At 36.3% G+C, this 15,948-nt stretch overlaps 2 protein-coding genes across 3 annotated transcripts in view; one reads left to right on the top strand and one right to left on the bottom strand.

The window, feature by feature from the left end:
- Positions 1–6,473, top strand: part of PPP4R4 (protein phosphatase 4 regulatory subunit 4) — a 68,438-nt gene extending 61,965 nt beyond the window's left edge. Inside the window, exons 23-25 of one of the 2 annotated variants that reach the window (XM_082058551.1) lie at positions 103–173; positions 922–1,060; positions 5,400–6,473. In XM_082058551.1, the coding sequence (XP_081914677.1) occupies positions 103–173; positions 922–1,060; positions 5,400–5,448 (259 nt within the window). In that variant the 3' untranslated portion in view covers positions 5,449–6,473. Of the gene's footprint in view, positions 1–102; positions 174–921; positions 1,061–5,362 lie in introns of both variants that reach the window. The other variant, XM_082058552.1, reaches the window with a different exon arrangement.
- A 2,048-nt stretch (positions 6,474–8,521) lies between these two features.
- SERPINA10 (serpin family A member 10) lies at positions 8,522–14,542 on the bottom strand (the record flags this gene model as incomplete). Its single annotated transcript, XM_082058586.1, has 4 exons — positions 13,819–14,542; positions 12,321–12,594; positions 11,467–11,614; positions 8,522–8,713 (listed from the first exon to the last, which is right to left on the bottom strand). Exons 1-4 carry the CDS (start codon positions 14,522–14,524, stop codon positions 8,522–8,524), a joined length of 1,320 nt encoding a protein of 439 aa, XP_081914712.1. The 5' UTR covers positions 14,525–14,542.
- Between the last annotated feature and the right edge of the window lie 1,406 nt (positions 14,543–15,948).

Here is a 15,948-nt window from a genome sequence, read left to right as displayed (position 1 = left end):
TCATATAAACTCAGAAATGACCTCAAATATTATTAAACAGCATGATGATACAATTGAGAATAACTCTCTTCTGTAATAAGCAATTTTGTTTTGTTTTTTAAGTAAAAGCTCTGCTACAGCATATACATCTTCAGTATCAGGGATGGGAAAGAGTTGTATGTTGTCCTTTAGTGGTAAGTAGGTCATTATATTGTATTTTACATTAGTTTTTTATGTGGGTGCTGAATCTGTGGGCCCCACTAAACAGGCATACTGTAAGATATCATACTCATAAAGAACTTAAGTGTTCAAACATCTATTATTTTAAGTGCTAGTCTAGTTAGTCTATGTTTCAGATTCTTCAGGGTTTTTTTTGTATTTTGTAGTTGGGGGGAGTGTTTGTGGGGTTTGGTTTTGTTTTGTTTTGTTTTCAATATCGCTCCACCCATTTTACATGAGGAAAAAGATATTTTGTATAACTTCTCCTGAATTAGGAGAGAGAAACTGCTATTGGGAAATGACCCCCGCTCCATTTGTTGTTGAAGAATTTGGGTGATTAAAGATTAGAATGAGATGATCTGCTTCCTAGAGGAACCAGTCTTTTTCTATTCACTGCGAACAGACACTAGACAATTAGCTTAGGTGAAATAGCTAAATTTTAAGAAGAAAGATTGGTCAATTACATCTCACTATTTTCCTATATTAAATTTATTCATCTTCTCTTTCAAAATGTGTCTTCTAATTATTTTTATTTTAATTTTTCATAAAAATACTTGAATAAATTTTAAGTTGAAACCATTCTCTTACAAAAAAGTAAAACTTTTGCATTATTACTATAGGAGATATGCCACTATTGCCACAGGAAAAACAGCTCATTCTGTTCATTGTTTGTGTATTTTTTCAGACAAAATTCTTTCTCTAAGTTGCAGCTCTTTATTTCAGATGATTCATTCCGGAGTCATTCTACTGGTAATAGTGGAAATACTGCCTTCCCTTCCAGTTCTTCTTCTCGCAACTTATTTAACTCAACTGACCAAAAGAGCAATGGAAATAAGGAGAGTCAGTCCCGAAAGATGAGCATGTAAGTGGTTGACAAGAGGTTAAATCAAGCTTCTGGGTAACATTTTCTAAGGGAACTCAAAAGAGATGTGTAAAATTAAGCCTGTATTTATGATACTTCTGCGCCCAAATTTTGAAATACTAAAATAGCAGGGTAGAAATGTGATGTGTATAATTACAAGTGTTTTAAAGATTGCATTCCCTTTTAATTAGTCTTTCACATTTTTTCTCCTGCACATGTTTGTATTCAACTAGTGCATTATGGGGAGGGTGGAATGGAACAAAGTAAAGGTTAGAGCATTTGATATATAATAACAACAATCACAGTGATTTAGCTGCCTGTAGCTGGAGAAATAGAATGTATGTATTGTTAGATGATTTAATTTTTCCTTTCCTTTCTTTTATGTGCTTCTGTATGTTTATGTATTATTATGTAACAATTTCATGATGAATTTTGAGAGCTAAGTTGAACTGGTACTGCCACTCGTTATTAAGACTGCCTTCTTTGTCTTATTGTAACCATTTAGATTATAAAATTTCAATGCTAGGCATTTCCTTCAGGCTGATTTCCTTTAATCATCATCCTAAACTGTTCAGTGTTTTGTAAGAACAAAATCAAAGATTAATTTGTTTGCTCCTATGATAAAAGAATAACAGTCTTAAAAAATCACTGTGAAGTGTGCTTAGTCAAATCTCTAGACTCTAACTGCTAATTCCTTGCAGATTCCTTTTATGCTATAACTTGTAGTTCTAATTTTGGATGCTCAAACTGAGATTTTTCTTTGATATCAGAGATTTGTTTTCATAGCCAAGGCAGAATGGAGAAAGGAAAGGAGCCAGCTATGGCAAGAAAATAAGGTTGTTTGGGAAAATAGACTTAAGTGCAATAGAAGTATGAAAGAAAGTATGAGGAAATGCAAGCTGGGCCTTGGGAACCTGGATAGGTATGAAGGACCAAGAATGAAAGAAGAGTTGGAATGTGAGGCTGTGAGTTACTGGTCAGAGATAATGGAGCTGAGATACGGAGCCTGCACCAGATAGGAAAGGTGAAACACCAGGTATAAAGAGGAAACAATAATGATAGTGATGCCTCTTGAGTGGTCATTTCTGGTGACTTAAGTATCTGTATGAACTCATATTTTTCCACTTCAGTATTTTCAGGTTCCTTTAAAAAACAAACTAAAACCACCCCCCTCAACTTTACTCAGAGATAAAAGTTAATAAAATTCCTAAATTGCAAAATAAAACACTCAAAAGTTTAACTTCTCTGAACACCTTGCATTCAGCTACTTGTATACATAATATAATGTATACATTATATATGTATACATTTGCTGTCTCTTGCTGTGAGATCACATAGTTTTTTTTTTTTTTTTTCTACTGGAATTTTACCACTTTCACTGTACAAGATAGTTTTTTAATGGAATTAAATCAAGCTTGCATACTGACTTATTGTTTTTAAAACTTCATTTTCTTTCTAGAAAAGGTTGGAAGATAAGTAGTGAATGATGGTGGACAGTTCATGTTGAGTCAGTGGTTTCACAGCAGAAGCACCTTAGGTGCCAAGTCAAATTGCACTTTGTGTCTTTGCCAGAGTCTAATGCCTTCTCTTAAATATTACCTACTGTACTTACTTCAGACTTTTTATAAGTCATCATTAGGTGGTCACTTACTTCAAAGTGCATTATTTCAAACCCAGCAGTTAGATTAATGCACATGCTGACATTTTCAGCTATCTGTAAAGTAAATGGGACATGTAACCTGAGTACCTAAAATGACATACAGTGCTAAATACTTTCAAAAATCAGGTGTGCTCAAAAACCCATGTGTTTTTACCCTAATCACTGTAAATCTCTGTTCCCTCTCTTTAAAACCAGAAAATTAGTTCAAATGTTGTAATTTTTTTAGCAACCATTGTAGACGTTCCAATTACTTATCCATCTGAAAGATTTGGAGAAAATAAATGGATTAATTTTCACAAAGCAGTTAGATGCAAAGGTTAGTTAGACATATTTTTTACATCACATGAAACTTTTCCAAATTTCAAAGGTTTTTCTGTCTGTCACTCAAAATATCTTTTGTTTGAATACGAAGGGACAGAAAAAGACCCACATAGCAGTTTGCACCTTTGTCTTCAGGCAGGAAAGTGAAATTTAAGAGACTCAGCTTCAAGTCTTAAGGTTCCATTCCCAAATGAATACCTTAACAGCAGACTGTTTGAAAGCAGGTATCTGATCAAGCGCAATGATCTGGATGCTCTCTCTGGTTCAGAAAGTCCCTAAACTGTGTAGTGTCAGAAGCCGAGAAGAAAAATGTTTTTGGAGAAAGAAGAGCAGGCTTAGGATGACCTACATTTAGCTCTGAGTAAGAGTTTTAGTGTTCTCTTTCTTATGGGAAAACACAGCTCTCAAGTTGCTATAATTTCTGCTGCACTGCAGATTCAATTTCTGTATTGTAATCTAGCCCAGTAATTGTTTTAATAAAAAAAATAATAAAGGGGGCAGCTCTATAAGAATATATTAAGAGATACAGATAATGGAATGGTTGATGGTAAATGCATTAATCTGCATAACCTTGTTTACCACAGATGTATTTAGGTGTACCTCTTTTTCTTCTACTTTCTTCTACTGACTTTCTTCTACTCAGAAATTCAGTCCTGGTGCTAAATATACACATAGTAAAATACAAACAGTAAGTTTCAAGGAAACATTATTTTCTGACTTGAATGATGGAAAAATTTAATATATAAGCAGTTAACAGAAATGGCACTTACTCAGAGAGGAATTTGAAAATTATACAATAAGTTGCAATTGAATAGATGCTCATGAATGAGTGTCACCATCTGTGATTCACTAAGGCAGGAAAGTTGTGAAAAAATAATAATTGAGTATATTTTTAGACTATATCATCATGTAAATTTATATATGTTCTGGTTAAGCATTGCACTGACCGGCTTAATTCTGGCAAGTCCTAGCTTCTAGTTTATTGACTCTGTAACATGAGTACAGTAACTTCTAATATGTTTTTTTCTAAGCAATTATTTGTGTTTGTGATGAATGGAAGGATGGGCAGTAATACGTTGTTTAACAATTAGAATATCAACAGATATAATTAATGATTCTTAGTTCAAAGTGATGTATGTTTGGACAAAATATTATTTAATTGCTTAGGTGTAATCTCTTCCATAAAACGGCTCTACTGAATATTGGCAAATATTCCCTTTTGACAATACAGAGCAGTTTGCCTGATTTTATTTCACTTTCAATTAGAACCTATTTCAAGAATGAGGGGCACAGTCTTTCCACCCTGTAAGATTTGGGAGTAGCTTTATTATTGCATATAAATAAATTTCTTAATAATAAATTGATATCATTATTTTCTAAAGTGTCCACAACTCACCTTTAAGACATCCATGTTGTAACAATTATATGCATAAGTATCTTAGAGCAGGGTCTTTCATCCAGTCGTATAATTGCTTAGGAAGTTGAGCACAAAATGAAGTAGTTCTGTCACTGATCTACTACACTTTGAGTTGATTACTTATGGCTTCTAATCAAGTTTTTCTTCTGCCATTTAAGCTTGTAAAAATTCCGGTGGGACTGGCATGTGGTTTAGGTACCATTTCTAAGATGAAGCTAGTAGATATCCTAAAACTGGTGTATTATCATGAAATGTTCCATCAGCAGTTTTGAAAGGGTAGAAAAGAACCATATTTTGTTTTGTTTGTAAATTATAGTGTAAAATATTGATGCATATATTTCCAGAGTTCTAAAAGTTAAGGCCTGTTCTTCCAAACATCTCTGACCATTACAAACAGTTGTTAGTTGACATAACTGCAGCTCTGCAAAGCTGACGAACAGTATATTTAAAGATTAAAAAATTAAGGCTATGAAAAGTGCAAAAATTGCCCAAGTGACATGATCAACAGAAGATGTAGAGATAACACTGTCAAGAACTCTAAGCTTCTCTCTCTTGCCCATCTCCACTTTCCCCAGATTTTATCATGGGTCAAGCTGGAGACCTCTGGTTTTATTTATAGGCATGAGCAGACTGCTTGCACTGCCCTAACCATCTCACTTAGAGGGATCTCAACAAGACCTTCTGTAGAAAACTTAATGAAGACACCCTTTTTGTGAAGATTGCCCTCAGAATGTGTTCATTCATTTTTTTCAGTGGGTTCAGTAGAGCAGCTAGTCATTTTTAAAGTACAGCAGCTAAGAGTTAGATTAAAATGTTGCATGCAGTAGCAGTTTATTATGTTATGTTATGTTATTTAATAATATATCAACAACAATATTATATGTGTTTCTTCTTTTGTATGAAGAAAAAACAGAAAATCAAACCCTTAGATGTTCTCACAGAAAAAGAAGTGAACCAGAGAGTGGAGGAAGCAACGTTCTGGTGCGATGAGATGGGAGCAGCAAATGGGACTCTCTAATGACTGGAATGAGTAAAATGCATCTTGCAGTGTTAAAACTTTTTATATTTTAAATAAAATCCCAAGTTGTAAAATACGTTCCAATAACTAATGTAATGGTTGCAGAATTCTAACATTGTAGTGAAATGTTATGAAATATAACTATGTGCTCTTAACTGCTGCAGCTAAAGAGAGGATTTTGTTTTCTTCAATTATGCCTTTGTAGTTCAAATTCTTGGATTTAGAATGCACGTATTCATTACTTAATTGGCTTCTTCACAATTTTAGCAATTCTTAGCACCCATGTGTTATGCAAGAAAGAGGGAATTTTTATCAATATGAAAAAGTAATCCCACATTTTAAAGAAACTTCAAACCTAATTTAAGACCAAAGTCCAGAACCACTTATCAGTCTATAAAAGATACAAACTTCAGTAGCATTGTGCTGTGAATTTGGAGGTCATGTTTTTACAAGTACTAAGTAAAGTTCATAAAAATCCTCTGTAAGCTACAAAGCAATCTAAAAGCAGATGTCTCCAAATAATATAAAAAAATGTTTTATTTCACAAGTTTTGTTGTATAAATACTTGTTTTAATTTTTGGTATTTCAGATTGTATTTTCACTTGAATAATTTATAATGATGAATCTAGTTTTTAATCAGCTGTTATAGCAAGCTATCATGCTTCAGTGATGTCATCTGCATTTGTTTGTATTAATGCTAACGTTTCTATCAAAATTTGTCTGTGAGAAAACATGCAATTATATTTTAAAAAGTTCTATTTATGCCAATACTTGAGAGAGAGCCTATGAAGCTATTGTCAGCTTCTCTGCTTCAAAATGAAAGCAGCATAAATACATTGATATCAGAAATACATGGTTTTTAAAATTTATTGGTGTATGATAAAGATGATCTGATCTGTGAATGCATATGCGTGCGTGGTTACTTTTTATAATGTAAAAATATGAATGATGATTTATTCAAAATAAAACCCAGGACAATGCTGTACATGCATGTTCTTGAAAAAAAAATTCTCAGGGCATCTTTTATAATTAAAATGAATAAAAACACTTACCTATAGAAGGTATTTATTTTAAATAGTAATAATGCTGGATGTATGCTGTCTTGTGTGAAGTACAAATTGTGTTTTTTGATTTAGAAGTGTTTCACTGTCTGAATTCTTAAGCTTCTTACACTGCAGCTTGATTTAGGTGTATTCCACATCATCAGTCACAGACATTGTTTGGATTCTGTGGAAACATTCCAGTTTTCAGTTTGTTCTGCAGACTGGTGCGGGATCTTGTAAATCACAGGTTTCTTTAAAAGCTTCTTCAAGTATTATGATGTTTAATATGCAGTATAGATGCAGATATACACATGGCCAAAGCTGGTTCCTCCCAGGTTCTGCTTTTATCTCATTAATGAAAGCAGATAGTCCTGGGTCCCCAGGGAAAACTAACAACGTGTCACCTGCAGCTGCTCACCTATGGCCACAGGAGCTGCTCAGTCTGTTCTCAGTCTGACTGTGCCGGGGACCACACTCAGATCAGCAGTACCCAGCTGCAGGACAGGACGCAACACTGTGTTTGACCCTCACATACCTTTACTAGAGAGAGCACTGAAGAGCAGCCCCTAAGTTCAGAAACTTGAATCCAAGCTATTTCTCCTTTTAATACGCATGTAATGAGGTCTGTATACAGTCTGTAATTTGTTTCCTATTGGCTGTCATTTGTCTGGCATTTTTAGCTGATTAACTTATTTAATGCTGGTAACACGTGCTTCACTCAATAACCCTACAATGTATTAAACTCATGCTCCGTAATCTTTAAATGCACCATTTAGACATTTTTTGGTCTGCATATCTTCCTTGTACAATACTTCTGCAGTCTCATGTATCCTCTTACTACATGTATTCTCACACCACAGACGTCCATCCCAGCAATCTTTTTTGGGGCTGCTTACTTCAGGGGTTACTCCTCTTGGACAGCAGTGATGCTGCTGAACCCTTCACGGCATTGTTTTTACTTGCAACTCAGAATAACAGCTGGAGCTCTCAACTGTACAGCAGTGACTGGGTGGTTCTCTATAGTAACATTCTTCCTGTTAATTATTTTGAGGCAGGAAGGAGCAATTCCCTTTCTTTCTGGGTACATGCATATGTGGAGGTGGGTTAGATGCACCTTCGTAGTTAGATACCACAGTCTGCCTGCTAACCCATTTTGAGAGAGGCTTATCCAGTGTCTGGGTTGCCATGGGTAGACATCTAATGGTAAATGAGGTGATTTTTAGGGATGTTTACCAGCTTTACCCTCTAATGCATCTGTTGTATCTTCTCTCGTGGATTCACCTGTCTGTGTGCATTTACTGATAGACACCTTTGAAGTTTCTTTGCCAAATAATTTGAAAATTCTTCTGCCTGCTTTTGAGCAGCTATTTTGTGAAGGCTGCATAAGAAACTAGATCTGGCTAGATCTGTTCTGTGTAGCTAAAAGTAGCTTTTTATGTTGTTTCAAACTTTGTATTTGGGCTCTGCCACCAATTAAAATTTACTAAATATTCAAGATTTTGCTGTTTGGTTGAAAGAACTGCACTACCTGAATTAGGGTGATTGTATTTAGAGTGTGGAAATGTTTTTCTGAAACATTTTGGCAAAATTCTGCTAACATTGAGGTCAGTAGGCTCTTAAGTCTCATTGCAACTCCATATAACATTGAGGAATATCAAGCTCCAGTGTTTGCAAATGAGTTTCCTGAATATTTTGGCATATGCATGTTTGGTTTTCATTCAGACTTTTCACTTAAATGTTGCATTTTGAAAGTTCAGTTCTGTGGGGATTTTTAAAATTTCCATAGTAGGTTTCAAAACATATTTTTGTCATCTTGTGCCTTAGTAAATTTAGCTTGTCACTTGAGCATTAATAAAACATTAATAGGATGACCTGCTGCTATTTGGAGAGACAAAACAGGTTTTCACATTTTCATACTTCACCGTCTTTTTATTTTAATGTAAATTAATAAAATAGAAATAAAGCCTCTTACGTAGCCCACAATAGAAAGTGTTACCTTTATTCACATTTCTGTTGGATCAACCACCCTGCCAATGAACAGTAATGTTTTAAAAGTTTCTTCAAAAATCATAAAAAGGAACGGTCGGTCCACCTTGACGACAGGAGGCACTGTGAATGCAGTGATTTCTGACCCACTAGCTGCTGTGGCCTCAGTTCCTTCTTCATCCACTTCAATTACTGCCTTTTGGACAACCTGAAATGCAATGTGGTAATAAAATATGTGACAGATAAAATATTAACACGAAGAATGTTTTGCAAAGTACAAGAAATCCAGTTGAAGCAGGCTTCTGTTAAGGATTAAAAGGAGTCAGTCTATGCCATCTAGCTCTGTCTGGTGGACTGGTAGACCCATATGGTGTCCAGCACCAGAGGAGCGGGTACAGCTGCTGTGACCACGCCATTACAGGGTGGATCCTGCTGCAGGTGTCGTGCTTTTCCATGTCTCTGAGAGTGGGTCTCACTTGGAGATTCTGTTCTTGCAGCTGGTAGCATGAAGCAACAACTGCATTTGTCTAGTGGTCCTCTTTGACACCTAACTGTGCAAGGGAGAGTTTCTCAAAAGTGAGAGCTGTGTTTTCCTCACTCTCAAACACTGAGTGGCTGGATATGTCATTCACAGCTTATTTTGTGAGAGTTTAGCCAAACGCACCAATCTTTTTTTTTTTTTTTCTTCTGTTTCTCATCTGTACCTTTGATAGCAGAGTAAATATGTACAGCAATGAGTTGCAATCCAGGATTGGTCTGAGGACCTTCTCTTCCCACTCAAATCGCAGCCTGACAGGGTCTGATTCTTTTTGCTTTTTGTTCTTTCAGCCTGCACATACCCCTGAGTACTTCCCCTGTATTTGGGTCTGTATTGGTGAACTGCCTAGTCAGGCAGGGCATTCCCATCTCCCAGATTCCTGATTCTAGGAATTACTTATGTGAAGACAGTTGAAGGGCTTCACCAGTGTTGAGCTCTCTGCTAAACATTATTAAATAGTGAAGCTGACTGTCACGATTCACAGGGACAGGATGCTCCTCTGGCACTTTGTGGCTGATACACATATTGCTTCTAGTATCAGTTAGCAGCTCCTGTGCAAGTGTGACTTTTTTTCATAACACGAGAGTTAACTCCTGAGAATCAGCATGGAATAGTTATGTCAGCAAGAGGAAGGGAGAAAAGTGCTGCAGATTGCCATTGTGTTTCCCGAAATTGTAATAGTTTATACCAATCTGAAAATCGGTGTGATTTTATCTTTTAAGTTTTTTCTTAGGATGTTACATTTTCACAGAAAAGTTATTTTGTTAAGTCGGCATGATTTTAAAATATGTGGTTCAGGGCCTAGAGTTTTTGAAGCTTGGATAGAAGTGTTTATCATATCACCTATTAACAGTTTTGGCAAATCACAAAGGCTTCTGGAAGGAGCTGGTGTAGGGAGACTTGTAACAGCAGCACCCATAGTTGAGAGGGATTCTTTCTGATAGGATGCAAATACTTTGAGGAAGGTGAAAATGAGATGGAGCTGGGCTCTTTTCAGTGGTGCCCAGTGGGTACAAACTGAAACACAGGATGTTCCCTCTGGACATCAGGAATCACTTTTTCAACGTCTGGGTGACAGAACACTGGCGTGGGTTGTCCAGAGAGATGGTGGAATCTCCACCCTTGGAGATATTCAAAAGCCTTCTGGAAATGGTCCTCAGCAACTGGCTCTAGGTGGCCCTGCTTGATCAGGACAGTTGGACCAGTTGACCTCAAGAGGTCCCCTTCAAACCTCAGCCATTCTGTGAGTCAGTGAATTCTCTCCCAGAGTTATGGTCCTAGGTTATCAACACTATACAACCCTATATAACCACAAGCAGTTGCATTACATGAACTCCCGACACAAGTTTATTAAGCTATGTTTTAAATCCTCTGTCAAACTGATCTCATTTGAGTCTTGTTTTTCTCAACTGCTTATAAATCCAGCTTGTTGCAGAAGTTTTGTTACTTTAATATATGAAGTTGAACTTAAGATTAATTTTATTTCATCGTGTTCTGGACACTCCAGTTCTTGAGGCCACCAGTTTCTCTGTGTGGTATCTCTTTTATCTTCTTTCTTTGACCACGCCTCTGAATTTTCTATCATCACAAATTCTCTTCTGTGTAGACTAGCTGTTTCTTCTTAATCGTCAGGTCCCTTCTCTTCCATTTGTTTCTGCTTCTCATTCTACCTCTGTTTTCTATCAGTCTTCTGCAATTCATCTTTGCTCTCCCTTAAATAATGGTACTAAGTTATCTTCTCTTTTTCAGTGTGGCTGTGTTCCGCTCTTCTTGGCCATTCAACACCCTTGCCTTTGCCTGTTTAAGTGTTGGTCTTTAAAAGATTAGGTGTATGTAATGCAACATTGGAATGGGCTGGAATACAACTGTGTTTTGCCAATGCTTTGCTGTGAGATACTTTTTTTTCTCTGCCAAGTTATGCAGAAGGAAAGCCAGGACTGCTTTGACTTCTCTTTCTCACTGTTACCTTTTTGAGATTTTATTATTTGAACTTTCTAAAGTTCTCTGTTTATTGAGAAGAATACCTGTTCCTGGACCATGTCTGAGGGATTTCTTCTTTGGATTTCCTTCCTTGCTCTGGCTTTTGCCATTTGACTGTTATTTGCAATGTCTTTTTTGTTCACAGTTTTTCTTGAATTGTACTCCTCCCCTGCTAACTGTATTCTTCTTGAGGCAGAGCTTTCCTCCTGTGATGGGTTGCCTTTGGAAGGTGTTGAATACATGTGAAATGTCACCACCCCTTACTTCTACACACCTCATACTTGAAGAGGGATCAACACTGATTAAAGTGTGCAGATTGCATATGCTTGGCAGATGAGGTCCTTTCCTACTAGCATCCTTATCAGTGTTTATAACACAGTCTCTTGGCTGAGCTGTTTATATACTATTATGATCCAAATAGCAAATAATTTTAGAAGGCTTACCTGTGAAACTGCTACATATCCTTGATCTGTGAGATGACCAAGATCTGCCATACGTGTAAAGAGATTTTTAATTCCAAGAGCATGAAGCAATTTCTTCAGTTTGTATTTTTGCTCTAGTTTGAACTTTGGAAATGAAATATCCACTTTTCTGTTTGGGGGAAAAAGAAAAGGTTTGATGCAAACTTGGACGACATAGTAGATCACTTGACTGCTGAAATGCACACTATTTGGGAGTTAAGCTTTACACAAAGAAGAAGGCACAAAACCTGAATATCATCTCTGGTCTGTTGACTGCCAAAGATGCTAGAAATAATTTCCTTCTCTGTATAAAATATTTCCATCAGCACTTAAGAGTGCTCTAGTACCAGGGTGACACACTACTGACCAGTGAAAAGACTCGTCACTTCAGGAATCACATTTCACAGGAATTATTTGGGTTTACATTTTTATATTTGAATTTATCCATTATTTTGGGTTTCCACTGGTAGCAAGGGTTTCATAAATATACTGCGTGTCTAGATTTATTGTGCACTTTGCCTGGCAGTGCTAAATTTAAGGAGAGAAAAGGGAAGGCCAAAGGAAGAACTTGGAAAGACTTGATTGACTCTGCCCTCAGAGAGACAGACATTTCTAATGACATGAACCACAGACTTGTCACCTCAGAGTAGAAACCTTCACATGGCACTTGGGCTGTGGGCTGGCTTTTAAAGGACCTCTACTCTGTTGATACCAAATGCCACAGAGACACCAACATCTGAAAAGGCTTAGGAAGACCAGCTAATCTTTGTTGTGTTTACTTGCTTTGCTGCAATAGACATAAAAGACATTAAGGCCAATGGGTGTCAAAGCGATACCTGGTTTTCATGTTTCCAAGCCAGAATTCCACAACCTCTGTAGTCAAATGGTCTTCAAGAGAAATGTAATCTCCCTCCTTTTCTGGGATGACAATCAGCATGTGGGCTTTCCCTTTGTAGGGAAGCTTTATCACAGTGCATCTTAAATTCTCATCAAAAGTTGAATTAACTTTGTCTGACTTGAACATCATGGGTACCTGTACGCTTCGGTATTTGTTTATGTGGAAAGTCTCCATTTCTGTGAATTTGGAATTAAATGGATAGACCCACTTCCCTGGGGACAGAAAAGTTAAATAATTATGTGGATTCAGACTTGTTCAGAAACCCTTAAAAACCAAAAATATAGTGTATCTTGTGCATCTAATTGAACTGGATGTCAGTTGTGTCTGGGATCAGTGGATGACAGTTGCAGTATCTTTAGTGCAGGTGCTTTAAATGGTTTATAGCGAGAAAAAGGAAATAATCCACAAAATAACTCCTTCATTTGCAGGGAAAGAAGGGAAATAATTTTCTGAGGTTAATTAGTTGCCAGTCAAGTACACAACTGATACTTTTTGTTTATTGAGTGTTATATGAGCATCTATCTTCTATTAACATGTCACATTCTCTGGAATTCTCTAGCAGCTGTTCAACATCCTGTTTTTAAATTAATTATAAAATCTTTCAGATGGGGATTCAGCAGTGCACTTACTTGTAAGGTGCAATGGAATACAACCTCTTCTATAGTAATGATTCTGATCTCTACCATTGCTTTAAACATAGCCACAGCTATTTATGTTTAGCCTGGAGAACAGGAGGCTGAGGGGAGACCTTATTGCTGTCTACAACTACCTGAAAGGAGGTTGTAGCAGGCTATGGCTCCCTGCCTTTGCCAGGACCTCCTTTTAGAGTCCCTTATCTATCTTCTAAGTCACCAGTCAGAAAGACCCCAAAGGCAGGAAAAAGAGCATAAGATATTTGGCAGTACAGGACCTCTTCACCAAAGTCTCTGCCCATCACAGCTATTTCTTTAGCTCACTCTGTAAGGTAATATAGTGGAATACTTTGTCACGTTGGTTCCTCTGGGCAAAAAGATTATTGATTGAAATGGAAAATTATTTGTTTTCATGATTTTGTGTACTATGTGAGGTAAGACAATGATTTTATGTCCAGCATTCAAAAAACTATTATGATTAAGGTTTTCTTCATTTTAATTGGTAAGTGAAAATAAACATCCTTTTTAGTCCCAAAGAGGGATTGTGCGGATTGAGATAGTTTGATGCAAGTCTTTTTGTTCTCTTTGAGACTCTTGTATGGAAGAAAGCAGAGAAGAGTTGTGGTTCCCTATCATGAAAAATAATTTCCTATTAAATAAACCTAATAAAAGCAAGTAAATCTAGATTGAGATGCAGAGAAAACAGGACATCTGAATTTATTTAAACTTCCCTTAATGTAGCTGAAGTTAGAGTCCTGATTCTTCTAATAAATAATCATTTTGCAAAATAATAACAACAGTTACCTTTAAAGACAATGTAGTCCACAAGAAGCAGCTTAGTATGACGGTCAAGCTCTTCAAAAAGCTCTGGGATTTTTCCTTTTGTCCTTTTTTTAATATTTTGATTTATGAGAAGTTTTGCCTGTGTAAAGTTTTGAAAGTCCACTCTCAGGAATTCCATATCAAAATACTGCTTAGATAAGTTGAGAAAAGACTCCTTGAGTCTCAAGTCTTTTTGGATGAAAGAAAGAGTACCTTGCACAAGAAGTTCATCATTCATTGTGATGTTATCTTTCAGTTGTTTAAACAAAGCTGGCAAATGATGGCGATCCACTGTGTCCTTCAAAGCATGGAGGTTTAGACCTTTTGCTATTTGTCTGTGTGTTTCCCCTTTGGCTGCCAGCATATATGCAATCATGAGAGTTGATACGGAAAGGGGAGAAATTATGACATTGTTATCATGTGTCATTGCAATTTTTCTGTAGAGATTAAATCCAAAATTTGCAGTCTTTTCAGTGAAGTTGTAAAGAGTGAACTCTTCAAGACCTTGCTCTTCAAAAGGCTTAGACATATTTTTATGATTATGCCACTCTTCAGCAATATTAACATTATTATTTCTTTCCCCAAAATTATTCTCTTTTTCCTTCTGTGGAGTTTTAAGTTTGATGCCAGCTTTGCTGATTTCAACACATATTTCACTTAAGACAAGTAGGTAAATTCCTGTTTTCATGTTGACATCCAGTAACGAGCTCTTTTGTTTCTAGTAAAGGGAGAAAAAAAAAAAAGGCAACAGTTACTTTTTAGGTTTTAGTTTGTTCTTCTGTTCGTAATGCAAAAGGTCATAAGTGTAGCAAGGTGGTCTTTCTGCAACTTCAGTATAATACTCTAAACCTAAGATCTGGTTCCTATTTTAAAAGTAAAACTAAAACTTAGATCAGTGAAAGAGAGAAGTTTCCAACATCATTAAGTGAATCCAGAAGAAATATCATGATCTTCTGGTATTGGTAGTTCATGCCAGAAGTATTTCACTAATTTTTCCCTTGCTATCTTGTTACAAAATCAAACCCACATTTTGAATACAATATGCAGCTCAAAGATGAAAAACTGGCTTGTTTGGACCAGTGTCACAGCTTTCACTCCTGTGAAACTGGTGTCATCTATAAGCACAAGAATTCTAGGCAGAATGTGATGGAAATGGCATTTTCCCTGGAGACCTCTGACACAGACTAATCCTAGAAAATTTGGAAAGCTGAGACCTGTAACCCCCTTTCTGCACGTCATTGGCACTGGCAGGTGGATTTTGTTCTCCATGGTATATGTCTTAATCATGGTTCCTGTTCCTATTGGATCCATCTTTTCCTGGATAAAGGTAGTGGCCTACTGGTTATCATCTCTCCTGTAGCAATGTTGACCCTTAATGTTTGTTACCTTACATGTTTTATATTAGTGGCATGTTGTATCAACAAGATTAACCTCCCTACAGAAAAAACAAACAAACAAACAAAAAACCCACAACACTTGAGAAGCACAAAAAGTGTCTGATTTTCTAGTACATAAATGCTAACCCAGAAAACCATCTGGTTTTGAGAGTTAGAGAACATTATATTAAAAATTTTCTTTTTAAAACAGCCACTTAAGTACCTGTATGCTTTACAGACAAATCAAACTGCAGCCACTAGGTTTTGTTCTAGAAATGGTAACTTCCAAGAATGATGCAGAAAAATATTTATTTGTCTAAATATTTTTGAAATATTTCAGATGTAACTCAGAGAATGCTGGAGTTCTACACTGCAAATTACTCTTACAAACTTTGAAAAAGGGAATTTTACCATCTGATTATGCCTTGTTTTCCCAGGTGATTTTTTGAAGGATATATTTATCTCGTTACTTAGAAAATCAAAAGGAGACAAAAACAGTCTGTCTTTAAGAAACTGTCTTAAACCAAACTCATCAGAATAAATCAGGATTAACTCCACTGACATATAGATTGCACAAAGCTGGTCTAAGGCAAGGCAGAATCTGTGCCTATGGGACTTTTACCCATTCATTCATCTAAACAAGTGAAGAAACAGTCTTGAAATAGGTAGCCATAGCATAGGAGGGAACTAAGAAGTAATGACATCTAGTCAAGGTGAGCTATTTTCACATAGGTGA

This window comes from Streptopelia decaocto, assembly GCF_964273445.1.
Source record: "Streptopelia decaocto genome assembly, chromosome: 7".
NCBI lineage: Eukaryota > Metazoa > Chordata > Aves > Columbiformes > Columbidae > Streptopelia > Streptopelia decaocto.
Note: the sequence above shows the minus strand (reverse complement) of the source record. Positions and strands in the feature narration are given on the sequence as shown.